At 44.5% G+C, this 26,752-nt stretch overlaps 2 protein-coding genes across 3 annotated transcripts in view; both read right to left on the reverse strand.

Moving 5' to 3' along the window:
* The window catches only part of LOC115151489 (kinesin-like protein KIF14), a 30,000-nt gene extending 11,796 nt beyond the window's left edge, over positions 1–18,204 (reverse strand). For both annotated transcript variants that reach the window (XM_029695464.1, XM_029695463.1), the window contains exons 1-21: positions 18,033–18,204; positions 16,640–17,728; positions 16,156–16,410; positions 15,917–16,001; positions 15,660–15,758; positions 15,445–15,497; positions 15,319–15,349; positions 15,112–15,219; positions 14,850–14,966; positions 8,166–8,284; positions 7,548–7,720; positions 6,790–6,937; positions 6,607–6,670; positions 6,269–6,453; positions 5,963–6,065; positions 4,899–5,056; positions 4,549–4,696; positions 3,717–4,008; positions 2,504–2,597; positions 1,935–2,070; positions 560–666 (exon numbers count right to left, since the gene is read on the reverse strand). In XM_029695464.1, coding sequence (XP_029551324.1) covers positions 560–666; positions 1,935–2,070; positions 2,504–2,597; positions 3,717–4,008; positions 4,549–4,696; positions 4,899–5,056; positions 5,963–6,065; positions 6,269–6,453; positions 6,607–6,670; positions 6,790–6,937; positions 7,548–7,720; positions 8,166–8,284; positions 14,850–14,966; positions 15,112–15,219; positions 15,319–15,349; positions 15,445–15,497; positions 15,660–15,758; positions 15,917–16,001; positions 16,156–16,410; positions 16,640–17,728; positions 18,033–18,100 — 3,632 coding nt within the window. In that variant the 5' untranslated portion in view covers positions 18,101–18,204. The remainder of the gene's footprint in view (positions 1–559; positions 667–1,934; positions 2,071–2,503; positions 2,598–3,716; positions 4,009–4,548; positions 4,697–4,898; positions 5,057–5,962; positions 6,066–6,268; positions 6,454–6,606; positions 6,671–6,789; positions 6,938–7,547; positions 7,721–8,165; positions 8,285–14,849; positions 14,967–15,111; positions 15,220–15,318; positions 15,350–15,444; positions 15,498–15,659; positions 15,759–15,916; positions 16,002–16,155; positions 16,411–16,639; positions 17,729–18,032) is intronic.
* A 64-nt stretch (positions 18,205–18,268) lies between these two features.
* On the reverse strand, positions 18,269–26,752 carry LOC115151490 (DEAD (Asp-Glu-Ala-Asp) box polypeptide 59). Its single transcript, XM_029695465.1, has 7 exons — positions 25,473–26,752; positions 22,572–22,757; positions 22,109–22,198; positions 21,581–21,832; positions 19,835–19,987; positions 18,859–18,987; positions 18,269–18,623 (listed from the first exon to the last, which is right to left on the reverse strand). The coding sequence occupies exons 1-7, from the start codon at positions 26,367–26,369 to the stop codon at positions 18,357–18,359; spliced, it is 1,974 nt and encodes a 657-aa protein (XP_029551325.1). The 5' UTR covers positions 26,370–26,752; the 3' UTR covers positions 18,269–18,356.

Consider the following 26,752-nt stretch of genomic DNA (forward strand, 5'->3'; position numbering starts at 1 on the left):
GGACAGACATACAGAGAGAACCACAGAGACAGCTGCAAAGTTTAATTTGGCCTCCTCTCCGTCAGCACCAGGCCCATAAACATGGCCGACAAGGAAAATAAGAATGTAGGGAAAATATTTTACTGAAGGTTTGCGGGCAGCGGAGAGAACATAGGTACGCTGGCTGGCATTTTTTATAGAACTCTAAGAGCTACACGCATTACATTATGAAAACAGAGGGTGGGTGAAGAAATTTGTGAAAAATGTTGAGGTGAAGATATTGACAGATTGAACTTCCAGGGCGTGCCAAGTAGTAAATAAAACGGTGTAAATACCAACACTAGTGCGTTCCACATGTTTGTATGATTTTTCTTGAGGTCACCTCAAAAACAGGGTTTTTCCCCACATTCAATTTCGTTCCGACTTCTGGACACATTTGTGCATGAGCTTGAGGTCAATCGAGGAGGACAGAGACACGGAAAAGAGGAGAGACTAGGTCTGTGTCCCCAAAGTGCACTACTGTTGAGGGTGCCACATGTAGGGAATAGGGTGCCATTTGGGGGAGACACCCGAAATGTACCTTCTGCGTGAAAAGGAGGCGGCGGTTGAGGAGGCAGACATATCTTGCTCCCACTCATCATTGGGGTCGTAAAATACGTCGTCATCTTTAGAGGCGCTGCGGTCCCCCTGGGGAGGGAGAATACATTACAATTAACCCCAGTCATTTATTCAGCTTAATGAGAAATGACAGGAACGGCCCTCTTTCATGCATAAATAAGTGTTTTGTAAATTAGGTGAGCACCGGTAAAATCCACAGAGGCCTGACATACTGTTCTTGCTGCGAGCGTGAGACAGACAGGGCGTGAGACGGACAGGGCGTGAGACGGACAGGGTGTGAGATGGACAGAGCGTGAGAACGCAGTCTAAATCTGATAGCGGTATGTTAACTACCAACTACATTAACCAGCTGTCCAAAAGGCTTCATAAATATATGATTACTGTAACTAAAACAGTATGGGAAAAAAAATCATGATTACTGTAACTAATCTATATAACAACATGATTGAGATAGATGGCATTCACATTCACACACCAAACACAGCTCTTTAAAGTCAGATGGACAACATATGTATTAGCGGTATGACTGTTACGGACCTGGTCGAGTTCCCTCACGGCGGGCCAGGTTGTTACTGACCTGGTCGAGTTCCCTCACAGCGGGCCAGGTTGTTACTGACCTGGTCGAGTTCCCTCACGGCGGGCCAGGTTGTTACTGACCTGGTCGAGTTCCCTCACGGCGGGCCAGGTTGTTACTGACCTGGTCGAGTTCCCTCACAGCGGGCCAGGTTGTTACGGACCTGGTCAAGTTCCCTCACAGCGGGCCAGGTTGTTACGGACCTGGTCGAGTTCCCTCACGGCGGGCCAGGTTGTTACTGACCTGGTCGAGTTCCCTCACAGCGGGCCAGGTTGTTACTGACCTGGTCGAGTTCCCTCACGGCGGGCCAGGTTGTTACTGACCTGGTCGAGTTCCCTCACGGCGGGCCAGGTTGTTACTGACCTGGTCGAGTTCCCTCACAGCGGGCCAGGTTGTTACGGACCTGGTCAAGTTCCCTCACAGCGGGCCAGGTTGTTACGGACCTGGTCGAGTTCCCTCACAGCGGGCCAGGTTGTTACGGACCTGGTCGAGTTCCCTCACGGCGGGCCAGGTTGTTACTGACCTGATCGAGTTCCCTCACGGCGGGCCAGGTTGTTACTGACCTGGTCGAGTTCCCTCACAGCGGGCCAGGTTGTTACGGACCTGGTCGAGTTCCCTCACAGCGGGCCAGGTTGTTACTGACCTGGTCGAGTTCCCTCACAGCGGGCCAGGTTGTTACTGACCTGGTCGAGTTCCCTCACAGCGGGCCAGGTTGTTACGGACCTGGTCGAGTTCCCTCACAGCGGGCCAGGTTGTTACTGACCTGGTCGAGTTCCCTGATGGCAGCCAGGTTGCTCTGGAACTTCTCTAGGCTCCAGAAGGTAGAGATGCCCAGTTTGGTGTTTTTGACCTGGACTTGCAGCTCTCCCTCTCCACACTTCTTCTCAGACCCCTCGTGTCTAAAAACAGAGGGAACCAGGTTAAGCTATAAAGAGGAAGTAAAGCCAAGATAAGGGATAGATATTGCGTGAGAATTTCCTGCTACAGGGAGGGAAAAAAGTATTTGATCCCCTGCTGATTTTGTACGTTTGCCCACTGACAAAGAAATGATCAGTCTATAATTTTAATGGTAGGTTTATTTGAACAGTGAGAGACAGAATAACAACAACAAAAATCCTGAAAAACGCATGTCAAAATTTTTACATTGATTTGCATTTTAATGAGGGAAATAAGTATTTGACCCCTCTGCAAAACATGACTTAGTACTTGGTGACAAAACCCTTGTTGCCAATCACAGCGGTCAGATGTTTCTTGTAGTTGGCCACCAGGTTTGTGTGAAAGAGTATTTCATATCCAACGGGATGTAAAGATGAAGATAACCTTCGCTCATACCTGCTGAAAACTGTATTCTTCTTGAGTTTGTCACTGATCTTGTTGGCCTCCTCGATCATCAGAGACAACTTCATGGCATCCCACCGAGGAGGGACTGAGAAAACAGATAGTTACAGTTCTGGTGACCAAAACCATTGTGTGATGCAATGGAAACACTAAATCACAACACAATGTTACCTCAATGATCTCGTACCCCTGCACATCGACTCGGTACTGGTTCTCCCTGTACATAGCCAAGTTATCTATTATACTGAAGGAAAATATAAAACGCAACATGTAAAGTGTTGGTCCCATGTTTTCATGAGCTGAAATAAAAAGATCCCAGAAAATGTTCCTTACACACAAAAAAGCTTCTCTCAAATTTTGTGCACAAATTATTTTACATCCCTGTTAGTGAGCATTTCTCCTTTGCCAAGGAAATCCATCCACCTAACAGGTGTGGCATATCAAGAAGCTGATTAAACAGCATGATCATTATACAGGTGTACTTTGTGCTGGGGACAATAAAAGGCCACTTTAAAATGTGCAGTTTTGTCACACAACACAATGACACAGATGTCTCAAGTTGAGGGAGTGTGCAATTGGCATGCTGACTGCAGGAATCTCCAGAGCTGTTGCCAGAAAATTGAATGTTCATTTCTCTACCATAAGTCACCTCTCCAACATCGTTTTAGAGAATTTGGCATTGCGTCCTACTGGCCTCACAACTGCAGATGGGCCTGTAAGTAAGCATTTCATTGCTATTCCACACGTTGTTTCCAAATCATTTGAGGTATAAAATGTGATTTGTTAGCTACCACAATAAGTTATGCCTCTCCTATTATTGTAATAACATGTAATCTCTGATTCATACACTTCACACCTGGTTTGTATAATACTTATTTTCCACCATAATTTGCAAATAAATTCATTAAAAATCCTACAATGTGATTTTCTGGATTTTTTTTCTCATTTTGTCTGTCATAGTTGACGTGTACCTATGATGAAAATTACAGGCCTCTCTCATCTTTTTAAGTGGGAGAACTTGCACAATTGGTGGCTGACTAAATACTTTTTTGCCCCACTGTATTCATTAGTGCACGCTGTTGCAACGGAAAATGCTTTGCAACGAAAACTAGTTTCTTATTGGACAAGTTCAGGTAGTCCCTCCTCATTTCAGACCGTTTTCTCATGAATACGACCCAGAAGATGAAAGTCCCTAACAATGGTTTACCGTTTTTTGGAGTCCGGCTTCCTTTCAGCGCCAGTTTCCTCTGCATCTCCTCGAGGTCTTTGCCGATCTTCCTCTTCTCTGCCTCGAGGGCCTCCACCACCTTGGCCTGCCGGACGCCGTGGTCGTCCATGGCCCGCCGTGTGGCCTGGGCTTCCATATGGAGGCGGAGACGTGTCCTGTGCGTGTCCACCTCCTGCTCCAGCTCCACCTTGGCCGACTGCAGCTCCTCCATCTTGGAGGCTACCTGCTGCTGGTCCATCTCCCAATGCCGCTTCCTCTCGCTCTCCTCCTCCTGAGGGACGGAAAGCACCGTTGTCGGTGAGTGAAAGAACTAAATGCAGGGGATGTCACGCCAAAATATTACAACGAATGACTATGCCTGCAAATTGTTAAAGCCAATGACTATGCCTGCAAAATGTTAAAGCCAATGACTATGCCTACAACATTTGTAGCCTAGTTCTGTATGGAATGTCGGTTCATTAAGGGACAGAGGTCAGGTCATTATCTCCATGCATGTCAGAACATTTGGGAGCGACCAAACCATGTGCTGGTGCAATCAACTGAAAAAGTTAGCGGAAAACATTCTAGAACCCTGACAAATGATATACTTTAAATATTTTTACGATGAGTCTGATTTAGCTAGTCGTTATACAATACAGTTAACCCTGACATAACACCATAACACCAAATGACTCCCTTCACAGACAGAGAAGACACTATTGTACAGTAAAAAAAACAAAAACAAGGTCTGATGTGAACATGAAGTCATCGCCCTAGATTTGTCAGTGTTTTCAATTCACACATTATGTCGGTAAAGCCATAGTTGACATACCAGTTCTCTCTCCAGGGCTTTGATCCTGTTCTCATAACGAGCCTTCTGGTCCGACAGCTCCTCCTGGGCCATCTCTTTGGCCACCAGGATACCCTGCATCATCTCCTCTTTGGCCTTCAGACGCGCCTCCTCGATCTCCTCTTCCAGTCTACATGGAAACAAAATGGACGCCTAGATGCATTAACGAGTTTCAGAATGAGTGCCGTTTTTTTTTCTTCCCAGTATCACACATTACTAAAGTGAGCATCCACACATCTTTCCACAGAGTACAAATGGGACTCTCAGTTAAATCACATTGACGTGTGATAGGAATCGTATCAAATCATTTCCGAATCTTGTGATCAACTCACTGTGCTCTTTGAGCGGAGAGCAGCTCGTTTTTGGCAAACTCAAAGTCCTTCTGGCCATCGCCCGCTCCCGTCCAGCACGACACGCGTTTCCCAGACTGCACCTCTGCCGGGTGGTTGAAGCGGAAGTAGTGGTCTCCGCCCAGGATCACCCTGTCGCCCTGGAAACCACCAAGAGAAAGACCCCCAAAACACGATCTCAGTCAGGTTTCTAATACTGTGCGTTTTTATTATTAATTTCATATGTACACAATACGTACAACGACGCGAGGACACAATACGTACACGACACAAGCCAATACGTACACGACACAAGCCAATATGTACACGACACAAGCCAATACGTACACGACACAAGCCAATACGTACACGACACAAGCCAATACGTACACGACACAAGCCAATACGTACACGACACAAGCCAAAAGCCAATACGTACACGACACAAGCCAAAAGCCAATACGTACATGACACAAGCCAAAAGCCAATACGTACACGACACAAGCCAAAAGCCAATACGTACACGACACAAGCCAAAAGCCAATACGTACACGACACAAGCCAATACGTACACGACACAAGCCAATACGTACACGACACAAGCCAATACGTACACGACACAAGCCAATACGTACACGACACAAGCCAATACGTACACGACACAAGCCAAAAGCCAATACGTACACGACACAAGCCAAAACGTACACGACACAAGCCAAAAGCCAATACGTACATGACACAAGCCAAAAGCCAATACGTACATGACACAAGCCAAAAGCCAATACGTACATGACACAAGCCAAAAGCCAATACGTACATGACACAAGCCAAAAGCCAATACGTACATGACACAAGCCAAAAGCCAATACGTACATGACACAAGCCAAAAGCCAATACGTACATGACACAAGCCAATACGTACATGACACAAGCCAATATGTACATGACACAAGCCAATATGTACATGACACAAGCCAATATGTACATGACACAAGCCAATGCGTACATGACACAAGCCAATACGTACATGACAAGCCAATACGTACATGACACAAGCCAATACGTACATGACACAGGACAGTGGTGTCAGAGACCAGGTTCCCGTTGACAAAGGTCTTGGCGTTTTCCATGGGGGTGATGCTGACTTCACCGTTTACGTTGGAAATGACACTGAAAAGGACAATGTTAGTGAATTCATAACAAAACTGAAACATGTAAGAATGACAAAAGAGCACTGGAATGGGGGGAGTTTCCTGTATGAATGTTTTAAAAAAGCAGCAACAAGTGAGACAGCCAGGACTCATTAGAAGGCTAAACGAGGTTATGGTTTTTGCCCACTAAAACCAGAGTGGTGGTGGGTCGGTTCCCCTCACCAGTGGCGGTCGGCGATAAGGGCCCCAGACAGCTGGATGTCGTGGGGGGACTCTGACTTGTGCTGGCCGACCTCGGTCTGTCCCTCCTTAATCATGTATAACAGCATCTCTGACAGCTGTGGGTCCTCGTTCAGGTTCACCAAGTTGGGCAGTCGGTTGTCCACCGCAAACGTGACGCCCGCTTTCTGATGGGGAGAAGAGAGGGAAGCAGATGGAAAAAAGGAGGTGAAATGATTTTCTGAAATGTGCCAAAGGAATGTGGAAGGTAGGTCGATACAGTAGAGTGAAACACTGATTATGAAGATAAAAGGTCACTTGTAGCTAGGTTATAAGCTGACCTGTAATTCTTCGGTTTCCTCACGTTTGTGTTTCTCTGCCTGCTCCAGCTTCTCTCTCCACGCTCTGACAAGAGGAGAAGGAATCAGATTCAAGTTGAACTAAAAACAGTTGTAGTATTTTTTTGCTACATAGCTCACAGAGCCTCTCTGGGACAAGATGTGTGCAGGTTTTATGGTTGTCACCTGTGGGCCTCGGTCATCTCCCTCTCCTGCTGCGTTAGCTGGCTCTTCAGAGCCAAGATCTCCTGCTGGAAGAGGTGCATCTTCTCTGGCTCGATGCCCTGAGAGCTCATCTGAGCCGCCCGTAACTTCTCTACCTCAGCTTTCAGCTCTAGTGACGAAGACCCAAACAAATTACATTGTTAAATTTCTGCTAAAACAAAAAAAGTTAGGTGCCATTTTGTATGAGCTTTTGTTACATCACATGTATGACTGTCAAACAGTAACCTACCTTTTTGATACCAGTGGAGGCTGGTGGGAGGAGCTATAGGAGGACGTGCTCATTGTAATGACTGGAATAAATACAACGGAGTGAAACATGGTTCCCATACGTTTGATACAGTTCCATTTATTCCATTCAAGCAATTACAATAAGCCCGTCCTCCTATACCTCCTCTTTTTAATACAGAAAATATGGTACTAAACCATAAAAAGGTAGATGGTCACAATCTCTGCACCGTTTCCCCTTCCCGTGTAAAATAAAGCCTTTGCAAGAGCTCCCCCTAGCGCCAAAAAACAGGAAATGTGGCGTAGCAATTTCCTTTGAATAATACCTTCATGACAGTTGAGATGGCCCCGGCATGATGTGACAGTGTATGAATATGGCCCGAAGGCAAGGTTAGAGCCGGGACTACTTAATTGAACCTGGTGATGGATGGATGGATGAGAAAAAGAGAGAGAGATTGGTGGCGGCATGGAAGGGCGAGGGATGAGGGGCTGACCTCTGATGAGCTTAGCGTTGGTGTCCTCGTTGACCTTGGCCACGTTGATGATCATGCGGGCCTGCTTGGCATACCGCAGCGTGCTCAGGCTCTCCTCCACGTTGCTGCCCGCCGGACTCAGGGTGGCGATCATGGCTGTCTTGGAGTTTCCGCCCAGGCTCTCCTTCAGCAGCCTGGACAACAAGGCGACAGAAAAGGGTATTCGGACACGGTGGAGATGCAAACGTTATTCTCGCAAAGCTCTCGACAAAATGACTTACTTCACAAACCTCTCTCGCAATGTTATATGAAACCTGGATGAAATGTAGCTTCACAGAGAGTTGCAAGATGATCTGATATTAGGTGCATGTTTAACAAAAACTTTTCCTATATTTTTTATGTGGGGCGGTGCTTTTCCCAGTCACACACCCCCCCCTCCGCATCTATACAACAATGACTATTTGTGGATTCTCAGGTTGACTTTCCCACAGAATCACTCTTTCACAGGCTTGATGATACTGTAGTATGGCAGGGTTGGGGTCCATTCCATTTCAATCCAATCTCTCAACTGACTATATTATAATGGAATGGAGCCCATCCCGTGTCTGTATAAGAGGCATTTATTTATCTTTTACTCACCATGTGAGCACAGCCTCCCTATAGGGGGTAAAGACCTTCCTCCTAGTCTGGGCCTGCTCTGACAGGGCAGAGATCACCTTCCCCAGGCTCAGCAGGGACTTGTTGATGCTAGCACCTTCCTAGGATACAGACAGGGGAATAGGATGCACAACGCATCACCGGGGGGCAAACTACCTGCCCTCCATGACACCTTTCAGCACCCGGTGTCACAGGAAGGCCAAAAAGATCAAAGACAACAACCACCCGAGCCACTGCCTGTTCACACCGCTATCATCCAGAAGGCGAGGTCAGTACAGGTGCATCAAAGCTGAGACCGAGAGACTGAAAAACAGCTTCTATCTCAAGGCCATCAGACTGTTAAACAGCCATCACTAACATAGAGAGGCTGCTGCCTACATGGAGACGTCAATCACTGGCCACTAAACAATGCCACTTTCAATAATGTTTACATATCTTACACTACTCATATCACATGTATATACTGTAATTTTATACCATCTATTGCACCTTGCCTATGCTGCTCGGCCATCGCTCATCCATATACTTACATGTACATATTCTCATTCATCCCTTTTAGGTGTGTATTAGGTAGTTGTTGGGGAATTGTTAGATTACTTGTTAGATATTACTGCATGGTCGGAACTAGAAGCACAAGCATTTCACTACACTCACATTAGCATCTGCTAACCATGTGTATGTGACCAATAAAATTTGATTGTGGATTTTCCCATCTAGTACAACTGGCTGTACACTACTGAGGAAGAGTCTTTTTAGACCCAGGTGTGTGTGAGACAACAGCCCAGGTGTGTGTGAGACAACAGCCCAGGTGTGTGTGAGACAACAGCCCAGGTGTGTGTGAGACAACAGCCCAGGTGTGTGTGAGACAACAGCCCAGGTGTGTGTGTGACAACAGCCCAGGTGTGTGTGTGACAACAGCCCAGGTGTGTGTGTGACAACAGCCCAGGTGTGTGTGTGACAACAGCCCAGGTGTGTGTGTGACAACAGCCCAGGTGTGTGTGTGACAACAGCCCAGGTGTGTGTGTGACAACAGCCCAGGTGTGTGTGTGACAACAGCCCAGGTGTGTGTGTGACAACAGCCCAGGTGTGTGTGTGACAACAGCCCAGGTGTGTGTGTGACAACAGCCCAGGTGTGTGTGTGACAACAGCCCAGGTGTGTGTGTGACAACAGCCCAGGTGTGTGAGAGACAACAGCCCAGGTGTGTGTGTGACAACAGCCCAGGTGTGTGTGTGACAACAGCCCAGGTGTGTGTGTGACAACAGCCCAGGTGTGTGTGTGACAACAGCCCAGGTGTGTGTGTGACAACAGCCCAGGTGTGTGTGTGACAACAGCCCAGGTGTGTGTGTGACAACAGCCCAGGTGTGTGACAACAGTTAATATTCTGTACCAAAATGAACAAATGGCAGGAAACGACGCAATTCCACACAAGCCAACGCTTTCTCATTACGCGCAAACCTAGTATGTTTATCGGTTGCTTTCTGCGGGTAAACCTAGTATGTTTATCGGTTGCTTTCTGCGGGTAAACCTAGTATGTTTATCGGTTGCTTTCTACGGGTAAACCTAGTATGTTTATCGGTTGCTTTCTGCGGGTAAACCTAGTATGCTGATATCGGTTGCTTTCTACAGGTAAACCTAGTATGTTTATCGGTTGCTTTCTGCGGGTAAACCTAGTATGTTTATCGGTTGCTTTCTACAGGTAAACCTAGTATGTTTATCGGTTGCTTTCTGCGGGTAAACCTAGTATGTTTATCGGTTGCTTTCTGCGGGTAAACCTAGTATGTTTATCGGTTGCTTTCTACGGGTAAACCTAGTATGTTTATCGGTTGCTTTCTGCGGGTAAACCTAGTATGCTGATATCGGTTGCTTTCTGCAGGCAAACCTAGTATGTTTATCGGTTGCTTTCTGCGGGTAAACCTAGTATGTTTATCGGTTGCTTTCTACGGGTAAACCTAGTATGTTTATCGGTTGCTTTCTGCGGGTAAACCTAGTATGCTGATATCGGTTGCTTTCTGCAGGCAAACCTAGTATGTTTATCGGTTGCTTTCTGCGGGTAAACCTAGTATGTTTATCGGTTGCTTTCTACGGGTAAACCTAGTATGTTTATCGGTTGCTTTCTGCGGGTAAACCTAGTATGCTGATATCGGTTGCTTTCTGCAGGCAAACCTAGTATGTTTATCGGTTGCTTTCTGCGGGTAAACCTAGTATGTTTATCGGTTGCTTTCTACAGGTAAACCTAGTATGTTTATCGGTTGCTTTCTGCAGGTAAACCTAGTATGTTTATCGGTTGCTTTCTGCGGGTAAACCTAGTATGCTGATATCGGTTGCTTTCTGCAGGTAAACCTAGTATGTTTATCGGTTGCTTTCTGCGGGTAAACCTAGTATGTTTATCGGTTGCTTTCTGCGGGTAAACCTAGTATGTTTATCGGTTGCTTTCTGCGGGTAAACCTAGTATGTTTATCGGTTGCTTTCTGCGGGTAAACCTAGTATGTTTATCGGTTGCTTTCTGCGGGTAAACCTAGTATGTTTATCGGTTGCTTTCTACAGGTAAACCTAGTATGTTTATCGGTTGCTTTCTGCGGGTAAACCTAGTATGTTTATCGGTTGCTTTCTACAGGTTAACCTAGCATGTTTATCGGTTGCTTTCTACGGGTAAACCTAGTATGTTTATCGGTTGCTTCTGCGGGTAAACCTAGTATGTTTATCGGTTGCTTTCTGCAGGTAAACCTAGTATGTTTATCGGTTGTTTCTGCGGGTAAACCTAGTATGTTTATCGGTTGCTTTCTGCAGGTAAACCTAGTATGTTTATCGGTTGCTTTCTACAGGTAAACCTAGTATGTTTATCGGTTGCTTTCTGCGGGTAAACCTAGTATGTTTATCGGTTGCTTTCTGCAGGTAAACCTAGTATGTTTATCGGTTGCTTTCTGCGGGTAAACCTAGTATGTTTATCGGTTGCTTTCTGCGGGTAAACCTAGTATGTTTATCGGTTGCTTTCTGCGGGTAAACCTAGTATGTTTATCGGTTGCTTTCTGCAGGTAAACCTAGTATGTTTATCGGTTGCTTTCTGCAGGTAAACCTAGTATGTTTATCGGTTGCTTTCTGCGGGTAAACCTAGTATGTTTATCGGTTGCTTTCTGCGGGTAAACCTAGTATGTTTATCGGTTGCTTTCTGCGGGTAAACCTAGTATGTTTATCGGTTGCTTTCTGCGGGTAAACCTAGTATGTTTATCGGTTGCTTTCTGCGGGTAAACCTAGTATGTTTATCGGTTGCTTTCTGCGGGTAAACCTAGTATGTTTATCGGTTGCTTTCTACAGGTAAACCTAGTATGTTTATCGGTTGCTTTCTACAGGTTAACCTAGTATGTTTATCGGTTGCTTTCTGCAGGTAAACCTAGTATGTTTATCGGTTGCTTTCTGCGGGTAAACCTAGTATGTTTATCGGTTGCTTTCTACAGGTTAACCTAGTATGTTTATCGGTTGCTTTCTGCGGGTAAACCTAGTATGTTTATCGGTTGCTTTCTACAGGTAAACCTAGTATGTTTATCGGTTGCTTTCTGCGGGTAAACCTAGTATGTTTATCGGTTGCTTTCTGCAGGTTAACCTAGTATGTTTATCGGTTGCTTTCTGCAGGTAAACCTAGTATGTTTATCGGTTGCTTTCTGCGGGTAAACCTAGTATGTTTATCGGTTGCTTTCTGCGGGTAAACCTAGTATGTTTATCGGTTGCTTTCTACGGGTAAACCTAGTATGTTTATCGGTTGCTTTCTGCGGGTAAACCTAGTATGTTTATCGGTTGCTTTCTACGGGTAAACCTAGTATGTTTATCGGTTGCTTTCTGCAGGTAAACCTAGTATGTTTATCGGTTGCTTTCTACAGGTAAACCTAGTATGTTTATCGGTTGCTTTCTGCGGGTAAACCTAGTATGTTTATCGGTTGCTTTCTGCGGGTAAACCTAGTATGTTTATCGGTTGCTTTCTGCAGGTAAACCTAGTATGTTTATCGGTTGCTTTCTGCAGGTAAACCTAGTATGTTTATCGGTTGCTTTCTACGGGTAAACCTAGTACGTTTATCGGTTGCTTTCTGCAGGTAAACCTAGTACGTTTATCGGTTGCTTTCTGCAGGTAAACCTAGTATGTTTATCGGTTGCTTTCTGCGGGTAAACCTAGTATGTTTATCGGTTGCTTTCTACGGGTAAACCTAGTATGTTTATCGGTTGCTTTCTACGGGTAAACCTAGTATGTTTATCGGTTGCTTTCTGCAGGTAAACCTAGTATGTTTATCGGTTGCTTTCTGCAGGTAAACCTAGTATGTTTATCGGTTGCTTTCTACAGGTTAACCTAGTATGTTTATCGGTTGCTTTCTGCGGGTAAACCTAGTATGTTTATCGGTTGCTTTCTACAGGTAAACCTAGTATGTTTATCGGTTGCTTTCTGCGGGTAAACCTAGTATGTTTATCGGTTGCTTTCTGCAGGTAAACCTAGTATGTTTATCGGTTGCTTTCTGCAGGTAAACCTAGTATGTTTATCGGTTGCTTTCTGCAGGTAAACCTAGTATGTTTATCGGTTGCTTTCTGCAGGTAAACCTAGTATGTTTATCGGTTGCTTTCTACAGGTAAACCTAGTATGTTTATCGGTTGCTTTCTGCAGGTAAACCTAGTATGTTTATCGGTTGCTTTCTACGGGTAAACCTAGTATGTTTATCGGTTGCTTTCTGCAGGTAAACCTAGTATGTTTATCGGTTGCTTTCTACAGGTAAACCTAGTATGTTTATCGGTTGCTTTCTGCAGGTAAACCTAGTATGTTTATCGGTTGCTTTCTACAGGTAAACCTAGTATGTTTATCGGTTGCTTTCTACAGGTAAACCTAGTATGTTTATCGGTTGCTTTCTGCAGGTAAACCTAGTATGTTTATCGGTTGCTTTCTGCAGGTAAACCTAGTATGTTTATCGGTTGCTTTCTGCAGGTAAACCTAGTATGTTTATCGGTTGCTTTCTACAGGTAAACCTAGTATGTTTATCGGTTGCTTTCTGCAGGTAAACCTAGTATGTTTATCGGTTGCTTTCTACGGGTAAACCTAGTATGTTTATCGGTTGCTTTCTACGGGTAAACCTAGTATGTTTATCGGTTGCTTTCTACAGGTAAACCTAGTATGTTTATCGGTTGCTTTCTGCAGGTAAACCTAGTATGTTTATCGGTTGCTTTCTACGGGTAAACCTAGTATGTTTATCGGTTGCTTTCTGCGGGTAAACCTAGTATGTTTATCGGTTGCTTTCTGCGGGTAAACCTAGTATGTTTATCGGTTGCTTTCTGCGGGTAAACCTAGTATGTTTATCGGTTGCTTTCTGCAGGTAAACCTAGTATGTTTATCGGTTGCTTTCTACAGGTAAACCTAGTATGTTTATCGGTTGCTTTCTGCGGGTAAACCTAGTATGTTTATCGGTTGCTTTCTGCAGGTAAACCTAGTATGTTTATCGGTTGCTTTCTGCGGGTAAACCTAGTATGTTTATCGGTTGCTTTCTGCGGGTAAACCTAGTATGTTTATCGGTTGCTTTCTGCAGGTAAACCTAGTATGTTTATCGGTTGCTTTCTACGGGTAAACCTAGTATGTTTATCGGTTGCTTTCTGCGGGTAAACCTAGTATGTTTATCGGTTGCTTTCTGCAGGTAAACCTAGTATGTTTATCGGTTGCTTTCGGCGGGTAAACCTAGTATGTTTATCGGTTGCTTTCTGCGGGTAAACCTAGTATGTTTATCGGTTGCTTTCTGCAGGTAAACCTAGTATGTTTATCGGTTGCTTTCTACAGGTAAACCTAGTATGTTTATCGGTTGCTTTCTGCAGGTAAACCTAGTATGTTTATCGGTTGCTTTCTGCGGGTAAACCTAGTATGTTTATCGGTTGCTTTCTGCAGGTAAACCTAGTATGTTTATCGGTTGCTTTCTGCGGGTAAACCTAGTATGTTTATCGGTTGCTTTCTGCGGGTAAACCTAGTATGTTTATCGGTTGCTTTCTGCAGGTAAACCTAGTATGTTTATCGGTTGCTTTCTGCAGGTAAACCTAGTATGTTTATCGGTTGCTTTCTGCGGGTAAACCTAGTATGTTTATCGGTTGCTTTCTACGGGTAAACCTAGTATGTTTATCGGTTGCTTTCTGCGGGTAAACCTAGTATGTTTATCGGTTGCTTTCTGCGGGTAAACCTAGTATGTTTATCGGTTGCTTTCTGCAGGTAAACCTAGTATGTTTATCGGTTGCTTTCTGCGGGTAAACCTAGTATGTTTATCGGTTGCTTTCTGCGGGTAAACCTAGTATGTTTATCGGTTGCTTTCTGCGGGTAAACCTAGTATGTTTATCGGTTGCTTGCTGCGGGTAAACCTAGTATGTTTATCGGTTGCTTTCTGCAGGTAAACCTAGTATGTTTATCGGTTGCTTTCTGCGGGTAAACCTAGTATGCTGATATCGGTTGTTTCTGCGGGTAAACCTAGTATGTTTATCGGTTGCTTTCTGCATACATATTTACTAAACAGTATGTTCTAAATAGTACACAGTAAGATTAGTACACACTATGGTCCATTTCAGTAAGTAGTAGGTAAGGACAGACTTGGGACACGGTGTCTATGACCATTGAAAATGTGGATGAGTAAAAAAAACAAGCAGTGGAAACACAGTGTGCTCACCACGAGGCGGTCACCGCTGGTCTGGGCTGAGGAGCAGCGCTCGCTGCCGGCCAAGTCCACCAGGTTGATCCTACTGGTGATCCTGTGGTCGTGTTCTTCCCCCTCCACAAACTCAGTCTACACACACACACACACACACACACAAATGAAATGTGTGTATTCAAACAGAAACATGCTATATACTCCCTAGAGGTAGATTGTAGAGATGCACTGGACAGTGACGCTAAAACACACACAAAGACAGAGGGCCGGCGAGGTTCACCTTGGTCTGGGTCATAACCAGGGTGAAGACAGAGTGGGATCGGGAGCTCTTGTCGTTCATGCCTGTGGCTGCAGTGGCTCGCTGCTTGTTCCCAAGCTCCAGCCAACCCTGGAAACAGGAAGAGGAAAGAGTGGGAATTCATCACTTTACTAAGTGTTCAAAAAGTGGTAATCAGTGTTCAGAAACCATGTCTGTAAAGCACCTTACCTGGATGTCTTCATAGGAGCTCACCACATTCCTGAAGAAAACATACAGTCACTGAGTGAATCCTTAAGACTAGCAAGCCATCATTACATCTGACAAGACATTCATGGAAACCAAAGGTTTGCTCACGTGGACAGCTCAGCAACATAAGGCCCGTCGACTGGATGTTCCCTCACCCTCAGCTAGAAACACAGAGAGCATTGTCATTACTAAGATCATTTAGTAGAATGGCTTTGAAAATCAGCACAGAACACATTAATTAATAGACCTGTTTAATGAAAATGTCATAGGTTTTGAAAGCCATTGTCCATATGGGGTATATCTAGGCATTTTGTCCTACTCACAGGCAACCTCTTGTGGTTTTGTTCATCCCTGATGACGAGCAAGTCATGGATTTTCTCATTGTACACCTCGAAGTAGCTCATCCCCAGATGACATGTGACCTGTTATACAACAGCCAAGTTGTTGTGAGCGCTTGATTGAGTAAGATTTCTAATGTAGTCATTGCACATGGCAAATAAACTAAAAACAAATGCTTTACATGACAACTGGACAGAATCAACAAAGTGTATATCTTGGTATGAATTTGAAAAATAAACACCTGATTGTCAACTGGAGACAGCCGAGAAAAGAGGTCCTGGCAGAACCTTGGTGTTAGCCCTGCCTCCTCCCCGAAACCCATCATACTGCAGAACGATAGGGCAACAACGTCCAATTTCACACATTTGGATGAAACAGTTTACTTACTAACTTCAAAAGGAGACTCGTGACAACACAAAAATCAGCTAGTGTGTGTGTGTGAAGAGAAAAGAGAGATAGAAAGAACAGAGTGAGACGTACGTGTAGGACTTCCCCGACCCAGTTTGGCCGTAAGCAAACAGGCAGGTGTTGAACCCCTCAAAGGCCCTTTCCAGAAGAGGCTTGGCCAGTTTTTCATACACCGTCTGCTGGCTGGCAAAGCCAGGGTCGCTTTTATCCACGGAGCAGAAGGAGAAGTCATATGTGAAGGCGTGCCTCTGCTTGGTGTCTGGATGTTGAACAACAGTCTCCTGGTTATCCATGAAGATCACCTGTGATGCTTTCTCTGTCTTCTCTCTGAAAGCAAATGTAAGGCAAATATTGGGTCTTTTTTTTTTTTTACATCACTGATTAGGCCTAATGGATAAAGAAGCAAATTAGTATGATGACTCTTGTTGCAGTTAAAGAAGGGGGCCATATGTATGCCAAACTGATGTTTAGTTAGAGCTGGATGAATGCTGAATGAATCCGATTTCAATGAACAACAAATTAAATCAAATAGATATATATAAAAAAAAAAAATTACCTGGTGTTGAATGGCCTCACCCGGACCGCAACTGTCACAGCACTGTTCTCCATCTTCAGGGTATCCGGTTTGGATCGGACCAAAGGCTCGGTGGAGACATAGGATGTTGGTGCAGGAGTAGAGGACCTCGCCACGCTTACATCGCTATGGATTGAGTTCTTTCTCACCTGAGTTGGCGGAAACGTCGAGGCCACGTTCGCTCCTTGACTACTGAGCGGAAACTTCTTGGAACGGTGAGTTGCACCGGGTTTTGCAGCCTCCACGGTCACCTGTGCGTGCTTCTTTAGCCTCTCTAGGCTTGTCGTTTTTACAGCCACCACTTTTTGGCCCTTTTTCCCAGCCAACCTCTCAAAGGCATCCTTCTTTGCCGTGATTTTCTCGAAAGGAGTCTTTCTCGTGGGTGTTGAAAACGTTTTGGTCTGGTCCTCTGGTTTTGTCACGTCTACTTTACCCGGGGTTGCTGGTTGTTTTGGCGCAAATCTAGACGGAAACCTTTCAACTCCTTTAGTTGGGGTGTTTAATAAAAGGTTAACAGCTTCTCTCGATTGACTTTTAGATGAGGTGTCCCTAAGACTAAATGACTGTAATACACCTGCATTTCCTGTCGTTCGGGGGTTTGATTCAGAGAGACCTTTAGACTGATTAGAGTCGGTACCGCTGACCCAGCGTTGTCTAGAGCCCTCTGCTTTGCTCATGTCATTACCTGCGCTTTTGTCAATTGAACCTGTTCTGGTTCTGCGTTGCAACGACAGTGTTTTCTCAGATGCAGGTGTGCTATTCGGAGTCATATCCATAGTGTTTTCACTTCTCGTTTTGTCGCCGTTAGCACCCGTTTTCCTCCTCTGAAGGGCGAGTCGGCCAAGAACCGGAATGTCATTCTTCTGACCTCTGCTTTTTGACAGGCCAGAGATAACACAGGTCGTGTTTAGCTCCTTGGTTTTATCCAATGATCTCGTATCGTCACTTTTTACATTTTCAACGCTGATCTTTGAAGCTTTTCGGGTTTTCGCGTCAGGGTCCCTTGGTGTCAAGACATTATCATAAAAAGCGGTGTGCTTTTTCTTTGGTATCGAGTATAAAGACATGGCACTGTAGAGATTTAAAAATATGGTTTAAAAAAAAAAAACATGTTTAACGTTATCTGTAGAAATAGCTATTAAAATTGCACATCTTCCCTTGCAAAAAGTTAACGTTAGTTTTATTTACAAGTGGATAATTCGGACATTAATGAAACAGGAACTAGCTAGCTCGCCAACTCAACAATGTTTTTGTTTAGTTGGTTGGCGACGTTAGCTTAGCTAACTAAAAAAAACACTTTAAAACTGAGAATAATAATCCGATCAGTTTACTTAATAAAATAGTATAATTTGGACATTGAATATATGCCAGCTACCTACTTACTCCTGAAGACAGGAGATTGAAGTCAATTGTTTGTTGACATCGCTTCTGCGCCGCGGCCATTTCAAACTCCTATCAGCGACTTGCTATTGGCTAGACAGAAATTACGTCACCGTCCACAGCAAAACAATGCAGTGCCTGTGTTTGACAGGTAGATGGCAGTATTTCCACAATGCACAACTATATATATATATTATATAAACACAGTGTCAACTCGAAATTACAACTCAATCAAGTTCATATAAATGTATTCAAATGTTTTACAAATTACCCAGATATACACACAAACACAAAGTAGCATAATAACAAGTGCATCTGTCTATCTCTTTGAGCTCCTGTTGTGTTTCCGGATGATGTCGAGGAGGTTGTTCTTGGTGACCATGATGTCATCCTCCCCCCTTTGCTTGGCTTTCTGTTTGTCCCTCCTCTGCTGCTCATGGAGGTGGGGGGAGTTGAGAAGCTGGGGGGGAAGCTGGGAACCTGTGGGCTTCACTCGGTTCACCACCTCCAGGAACAGACGTTTGTTGTCGTTGTTGACAAACGTGATGGCCGTGCCCCGGTGACCCAGTCTGCCTGCTCTGCCCACCTGAGAGGAAGGAGTGTAAAAGTCACACCGGACAGAAACATTTGCAATGTCACCTGAGTAGCCCCCCCCCCCCCCCCCACACACACACTTACTTTCATCCATTTGTAGATAATACAGAAACATTTGTGCCAGATGCTCCCTCCAAGATGCAAGAAGATATTGTCTCAGACATTGATTTCGTATGACAAAAGCACACCAGATTTATCCCATTGACAACAATAGCAAATTGACCCACCTGATGAACATACTCATCCATGTTGGGTGGCATGTCAAAGTTGACCACCAGTTTGACGTTGACCAGGTCGAGCCCTCTGCCCAGTACGCCAGTGCTGACCACCACTTCAAAGTCCCCTTCAAGCAGACCCTGAGGAGGAGGTACAAAACAGCTTAACGGTATAATAATCTTTATGGAAGAAGTACACTGCCTTTGCCTAGCTTTTCTGTTTGAGCCATAATAGCCAGACCTTAGCACGTATTCATAAAGCATCTCAGAGTAGGAGCACTGACCTAGGATCAGGTCCCCCCCTTATCCATGTAATCCAATTCATTATGATATTTAAAAAGGCTAAACTGATCCTGGTGCTGTGGTAAGCAAACTTTTCAGTCGAGACCACTTTCTGAGTCAAAATGAGATCTACCGCTCAGACATAAACTTATTCAACATTAGCTTATGAAAAACAGTTCTGTAACCATGAGGTTTGTGCAGTAAGCTATAGGCCTAATACAGTATCACTGCATATTGTCTATACTTGAAATGCCCTGCCAATGTTATTCTCAGACCATTTTAAAATTATATAAACAAAAATAAAATTGTAGGTATATGATCACACTGGTAATAAATAATTTGTTGTATAACTTGTGAGGCACAGATGAATGAGCATACATGTAAATCATTTACTTTCTTTATGTTACTGGACTAATGGTGCCTGCCCCTGATTGTCAGTCTCAACGAAGGGAGAGCATCAGTGGGGCCTCCTCTCACCGTCGGATCTAGTGTGTATGGTACAGTATTCAGGGAAACCCTTTGAACAATTCCACTGAATACACCTCGAGGGTACTACGTAAATGACATTTCTTAATGTTTTAAATCTGTAAATGAAAATGAGTGTTTCTCATTGGACAAGTCCTGGCACTCCCTTTCCTTGTTCCAGTCTGTCATGTTCCGTTTGATGCTAATGAATAAAGAGAAACCTGGCTGCCACAGGCCTCACCTTGAGGATGCGGTTGCGATCCCACTGGGTCTTGTCTGAGTGGATGGCCACCGCGTTGAGGCCCATGATCTTCTTTACGGCCTCACACAGTAGGTCCGCACCAAGTTTACAGTCCACAAACACAACCACCGGAGGCTGGTACAGCTTTCCATCCTGGGTGGGCAAAACAAAAGACACAGGTAATGATGATAGATGAAATACATTACATTGAACATCTCATTCCAAATTCATGGGCATTAATATGGAGTTGGTCCCCTCTTTGCTGCTATAACAGCCTCCACTCTTCTGGGAAGGCTTTCCACTAGATGTTGGAACATTGCTGCTGGAGACTTGCTTCCATTCAGCCACAAGAGCATTAGTGAGGTTGGGCACTGATGTTGGGCGATTAGGCCTGGCTGGCAGTCGACGTTCCAATTCATCCCAAAGGTGTTCAATGGTGCTGAGGTCAAGTTCTTCCACACCGATCTCGACAAACCGTTAAATTCTCCGCAACAGCTCTGATGGACATTCCTGCAGTCAGCATGCCAATTGCACGCTCCCTCCAAACTTGAGACATCTGTGGTGCACATTTTAGAGTGGCCTTTTTATTGTCCCCAGCACAAGGTGCACCTGTGTATTGACCATGCTGTTTAATCAGCTTCTTCATATGCCACAGCTGTCAGGTGGATCTTGGCAAAGGAGAAGTAAACAAACAAATTTGTGCACAAAGTTTTAGAGAAGCTTTTTGTACGCAATAAACATTTTCTGGGATCTTTTATTTCAGCTCATATTGGGTTTATATTTTTGTTCAGTATAGAAGAAAACAAGTCTATTTAAATTGTTGGAAAATAGACTGTGGGTTGCAGGTCAAATATAGGAGTACAAGTCAACATCCCCCTGGATGGTAACATTGATCTAAGCAGATCTAATGCCATTTCTCCAACGGGTCTGTGAAAGCACAGCCTCTTCCCGCCCCCTACCTTATATAGATGGCATGAACCGTTGCTCAGTTTCCTGGAGCAAAGCCATGGCTGAGGGCCCACCCATTTCCTCTGGAGGGGGGGGGGGGCAGGGCTGCAGCGACTGCTGTCTTAATATGGTCCACTGGGAGTCTTCAGGAATTCCCACTTTTGACAGAGTTAAAAGAGATTCTCCAGTACTTTCGTATAATTTTTTAGCCAGTAGCACTCAAGCTAAAAGTAGTCGCAGAAAACTGAGTACTACATCACATGCAGATATGTGCACCACGTCATTGCTCTGTCTCACTATGCTGTGTGTGAATCTTGCCTAGCGGTCACTCAAATGCAGAGAGACTGAAGCTCATTGGCTAGAACTCTATTTGCTAGGGGGCTGGCCAACGTGGGGGAAAACGTAAGGTAAACGGTACAGCACAGATTCAAGAAAAACAGTTGCTTTCAAACTAGGGATTACACATTGACACATCCAGCCCAAAGCGGGAGGTTTAAAAAATACATAGTAGTTACCAAAGTTTCGGAGCAGGTCTTTAATAACACTTCTTGCTGAGACCATATGCTTTATGACACTACACAGAAAATGCCAGTAACCTGTAATAAAAATTCCCAAATTAACATTAAAATGTCATTTACACCTGGGTTGTGTTCATGAGGCCACGCTACGGGTAACATTTTCAATTATTTTACAACAGAAAACTCCCTGTTTCAGTCTGTTTTCTTCCGTTTGCTGCCTAATGAACACAACCCAGTACACTGAAGAAAAGCTATTAAAAAAAAATAAAAAATCACCTACATTTAAAATCTCAAAGAGCTTCTTCTTCTTGGAGGGCTCCTCCACCCAGAGCACTATCTGGCGGATGTCGGCGCAGGGCTGGTTCCTGTCCCCGATGGCGATACGTACCGGGTCCTGGGTCAGTCGGGCCGCCAGCTGCTCTGTGCCCTTGGGGATGGTGGCAGATGTTAGCAGGGTCTGGTGCTCCTCCGGGATGTTCTCTAGAACCTTCAGGATCTGCTGTTGAAAGCCCATCTTCAGCATGGTGTCTGCCTGCACTCATAAGAGGACAAATTATTTTTCATTCTGCTGAACAATGTCGAAATAGTATTACTGGTACACGGGATGTGGGTCAATCCCATTTCAATTTAAGTCAATCTACAAAAATGTGGTCTTTTGCCAACTCTGGTACATTTACATCGATGTGAATACTGAAATGTTGATTAATGTGCACAGTCCTTGTCAAACAACAGGGCAGGGGCCTTTTAAATCATTTCAAAATGACTGCACAATATGTTCTTAATTAATGCTATGAGAAGGCATATTTACCTCATCAACCACCACAACCCTCACTCCATCCAGCTGCACTGCCTTCTGTTTCAGGATCTCCAGCAGTCGTCCTGGGGTAGCAATTATTATCTAGAGGGCAATTAAGAGAAAAACAAACAGTTTGGTTAGACAAACTGTATTAATTAAATACATTAACTTAATGTTTCTTATGGCAAGTGGTAACTGTACTTTGCACATAGATAGAATTGAGACAAGCCTATTTGCATCAGTTTTTGAATGACTGTAGTCTTCCTTTCTCATGGCTATCTGCATAGTATAGCCTATCATTTTAAATTGTAGCTAAGCTATAGGAGGGCCTTCATTGCAAGGTTATGGGAATGTAATATTGACATACTGTAGAAAATGTCTGGTAAACATTGACTTAATATTGTCCAGTACACTCTTTGAAACATTAACGTAACAATTGTACAGCATCATGAGAAACGTTGAGGTACCGTTGTACCTTGATGGTGCTCTTGAGGCGATGGAGCTGCGGGGGCAGGGGCATACCTCCCACCAGCAGACCAGTCCTCATGTTAGGTAGGCCCAGCACCAGCTCCTTGGTCTGCCTCTCGATCTGGATGGCCAGCTCCCTGGTGGGGGTCAGGATGAGAGCCGCCGGACCACCGAGACCACCCTCCACTAGCCTCTGATTGGGGAGGAATCAAGACAATATTTATAAACAAAAAATAGCTTTTTGGTCTTAGGGTAACAGAATTCTGGTAACTTCCGCACTTTTTAGGTTTTCATTTCTGGAAACCACCCTAGTGTTAGGCTCCATAAGGGTTAGGCTCTGTAAGGGTAGGGTTAAAGTTTTACAGCAGATTTTTGGGGAGAGAAATTCTGCTACTTCCAGCTTGCTTTGCAGCTAGGCCCAAAAGTGATAATCACACTATCAGGATGCCACAGTCTGCTCCTACCAGACCAATATATAGTCCAATGAATTACATCACGCAAAGCCACGTAAAATGCTTAAAGGTTAAAGGTTAGAACTACTTGTTTTTCCCACATACAGCAGTATAAATTAACTTCATGTTTCTTATGGTAAGTGGTAACTGTACTTTACACAGACTTGAGACAAGCCTATTTGCATCAGTTTTTGAATGGCTGCAGTCTTCCTTTCTCATGGCTATCTGCATAGTATAGCCTATCATTTGAAATTGTAGCTAAGCTATAGAACCTAAAACAGGCTTGTGCATATGAATTACTCATCGCTGTTGCTTCAAGGAGACCCAGTGAGGGACCGGTTCAAAACTGGGTTAACAGCTGTGCTGGATTTTCAAAGTTTAGCCGAGGTACTTTTTGCTGAAAACGATGCCAACAGTGAGGTTGAAATACAGCAAACTGTCTGAAGTATTTGTTATAGAGTCCTTTCTGACAAACCTTGATGTGCCTTTTTTTGGGGGGGGGGGGGGGGGGGGGGGGGGGGGGGGGGGGGGGGGGGGGGGGGGGGGGGGGGGGGGTTTGTTCAACTTTAAAAAGTTCCTCCTTTGTTACTCAATATTGTGAGAAAAATCATTCCAGTATTTTTCACAACCATGAAACCAAAAAGATATCATCAAAGATAAACACTAAGGAGCTTTTCACACTACAACCGAGCCGAGCCTGTACAAAGCTGTACTAGGTACAGTTGAAGTCGGAAGTTTACATACACCTTAGCCAAATACATTTAAACTCAGTTTTACACAATTCCTGACATTATCTCCTAGTAAAAATTCTGTCTTCGGTCAGTTAGGATCACCAATTTATTTTAAGAATGTGAAATGTCAGAATAATAGTAGAAGGATTTATTTCAGCTTTTCCTTCTTTCATCACATTCCCAGTGGGTCAGAAGCTTACATACACTCAATGTGTTTGATAGCATTGCCTTTAAATTGTTTGACTTGGGTCAAACATTTCAGGTAGTTTTCCACAAGCTTCCCACAATAAGTTGGGTGAATTTTGGCCCATTCCTCCTGACAGAGCTGCTGTAACTGAGTCAGGTTTGTAGGCCTCCTTGATCACACACACTTTTTCAGTTCTGCCCACAAATTTATGGGATTGAGGTCAGGGCTTTGATGGCCACTCCAATACCTTGACTTTGTTGTACTTAAGCCATTTTGCCATAGCTTTGGAAGTATGCTTGGGGTCATTGTCCATTTGGAAGACCCATTTGCGACCAAGCTTTAACTTCCTGACTGATGTCTTGAGATGTTGCTTCAATAAATCCACATCATTTTCCTACCTCATGATGCCATCTATTTTGTGAAGTGCACCAGTCCCTCATGCAGCAAAGCACCCCCACAACATGATGCTGCCACCCCCGTGCTTCACGGTTGGGATGGTGTTCTTTGGCTTGCAAGCCTCCCCCTTTTTCCTCCAAACATAACAATGGTCACTATGACCAAACAGTTTTTGTTTCATCAGACCAGAGGACATTTCTCCAAACGTACGATCTTTGTCCCCATGTGCAGTTGCAAACCGTAGTCTGGCTTTTTTATGCTGGTTTTGGAGCAGTGGCTTCTTCCTTGCTGAGCGGCCTTTCAGGTTATGTCGATATAGGACTCGTTTTACTGTGGATATAGATACTTTTGTAAAGGTTTCCTCCAGCATCTTCACAAGGTGCTTTGCTGTTGTTCTGGGATTGATTTGCACTTTTCGCACCAAAGTACGTTCATCTCTAGGAGACAGAACGCGTCTCCTTCCTGAGCGGTATGATGGCTACGTTGTCCCATGGTGTTTATACTTGCGTACTATTGTTTGTACAGATGAACGTGGTATCTTCAGGCTTTTGGAAATTGGTCTCAAGGATGAACCAGACTTGTGGAGGTCTACAATTTCTTTCTAAGGTCTTGGCTGATTTCTTTAGATTTTCCCATGATGTCAAGCAAAGAGGCACTGAGTTTGAAGGTAGGCCTTGAAATACATCCACAGATACACCTCCAATTGATGTCAATTAGCCTAACAGAAGCTTAAAGCCATGACATCATTTTCTGGAATTTTCCAAGCTGTTTAAATGCACAGTCACCTTAGCGTATGTAAACTTCTGACCCACTGGAATTGTGATACAGTGAATTATAAGTGAAATAATCTGTCTGTAAACAATTGTTGGAAAAATGACTTGTGTCATGCACAAAGTAGATGTCCTAACCGACTTGCCAAAACTATAGTTTGTTAACAAGAAATTTGTGGAATGGTTGAAAAACAAGTTAATGACTCCAACCTAAGTGTATGTAAACTTCCCACTTCAACTGTAGCTATGCATCCACCATAGTTGCTGAAAATGTCAATGTGAAAAGAAAACTTTTAGACCCAGCATAGTTCAGTTCAGTGTGATAATACAGTGTAATAATCAAGCCAGCCACAAAACTGTATTTCACTGTACCTTCAAAGCACACACTACCACTGGCAGCAGAAAGGCCACCGTCTTCCCAGAACCTGTGTCAGCACTGGCAATCACATCCCTGCCAGCCAAGCCAACAGGCACCATCTGCATCTGAACAGGGGTGGGCGCCTCATACCCTGCCTTCTTCAGGTTGGCACTAAGAGTCGAGGGAAGGTTACATTGCTCAAACTCTATGATGGGCCTGCCCACCTCACTGCCCTCTGTCACAATGCCCAGCTCCTGCTTTACCCGCTGCACTTGCTCCTCTGTCAACCCAGAGATAAATGCATCTTCCTCGTAGGAATAGTCCTTGTATACATCCTCAACACTATTGCCAGCTCTGTCAACGGCTGGCTGTCCACATTGTGAAGTCCTCTTCTCCCCTGTGTCATCACGGTTAAAGGCATCTTCCCCTGTGCCCATGCCCATTTTAGCCAGGTGACTGGCCTTGCACTCTAGGCTGCACACATCATTGTCAGTGCTGTCGCAGATGTACTCCCCGAAGCGAGCACACATGACGCAGACGGGCTCCCCCGGTTCGGGCCATCTCTGGCTCTTTCTGAAGGATTTTACAGGCTCCTCTTCTTCGCTTTCCTCGGTGCTGGACTCAGACTCTGAGGACTGTTGGTCCTCTGGTGCTCGTACAGGACAACCCTGCTCCAGTGTTGGAAGGTGTGTGTCCTGGTAATCAGGCTTCACCTGTGTCTCAGTGTTCATGTCTGTCTCTACACTCTCATAGGGAGCTGTAGTGGAAGTCTGAAGGCTGGGGTTGGGGGGTTGACCTGTGCCATCATTGCCTTCCTTTTCTCCGTCCTGGCTCACCTTGCACTTCTTCTTAAGCACCTGACTTGTGTTGTCTGTTGGTCTCTTCACTTTCAGTGCTCTTGGCATAAACATGTTTCCAAAGTATTATTCTAAAGCGCATGAATGGGTGTAACAGACGGTTACGAATATAATATTCACGATGTTTAACGTCAATCAAAGACTATCTCAGTGATAATGCCACCTGCACACAGATGAGTGGGCATCAGCTAGCCAACGCTAGTAACTTCAAGCCTAGCCAGCTAGCGATACAAAACAACACCAGGTTTTGGCGCAATTACATTGCGATTTAAAGACCAAATCGACGCAAGTAAACCCACAAAACGAATTATTAATTGCTGGTGAAAAACACAAAGATATCGAACTAAACTGAAGCTAACACCCAAACTGAAGCTAGCTAGCGAGCATAAAGCATCTTATCCAACGTCGACTCACTCAGAAAGTTGACTCATGTTGAT

This window comes from Salmo trutta, chromosome 17 (assembly GCF_901001165.1).
Source record: "Salmo trutta chromosome 17, fSalTru1.1, whole genome shotgun sequence".
Taxonomy (NCBI): domain Eukaryota; kingdom Metazoa; phylum Chordata; class Actinopteri; order Salmoniformes; family Salmonidae; genus Salmo; species Salmo trutta.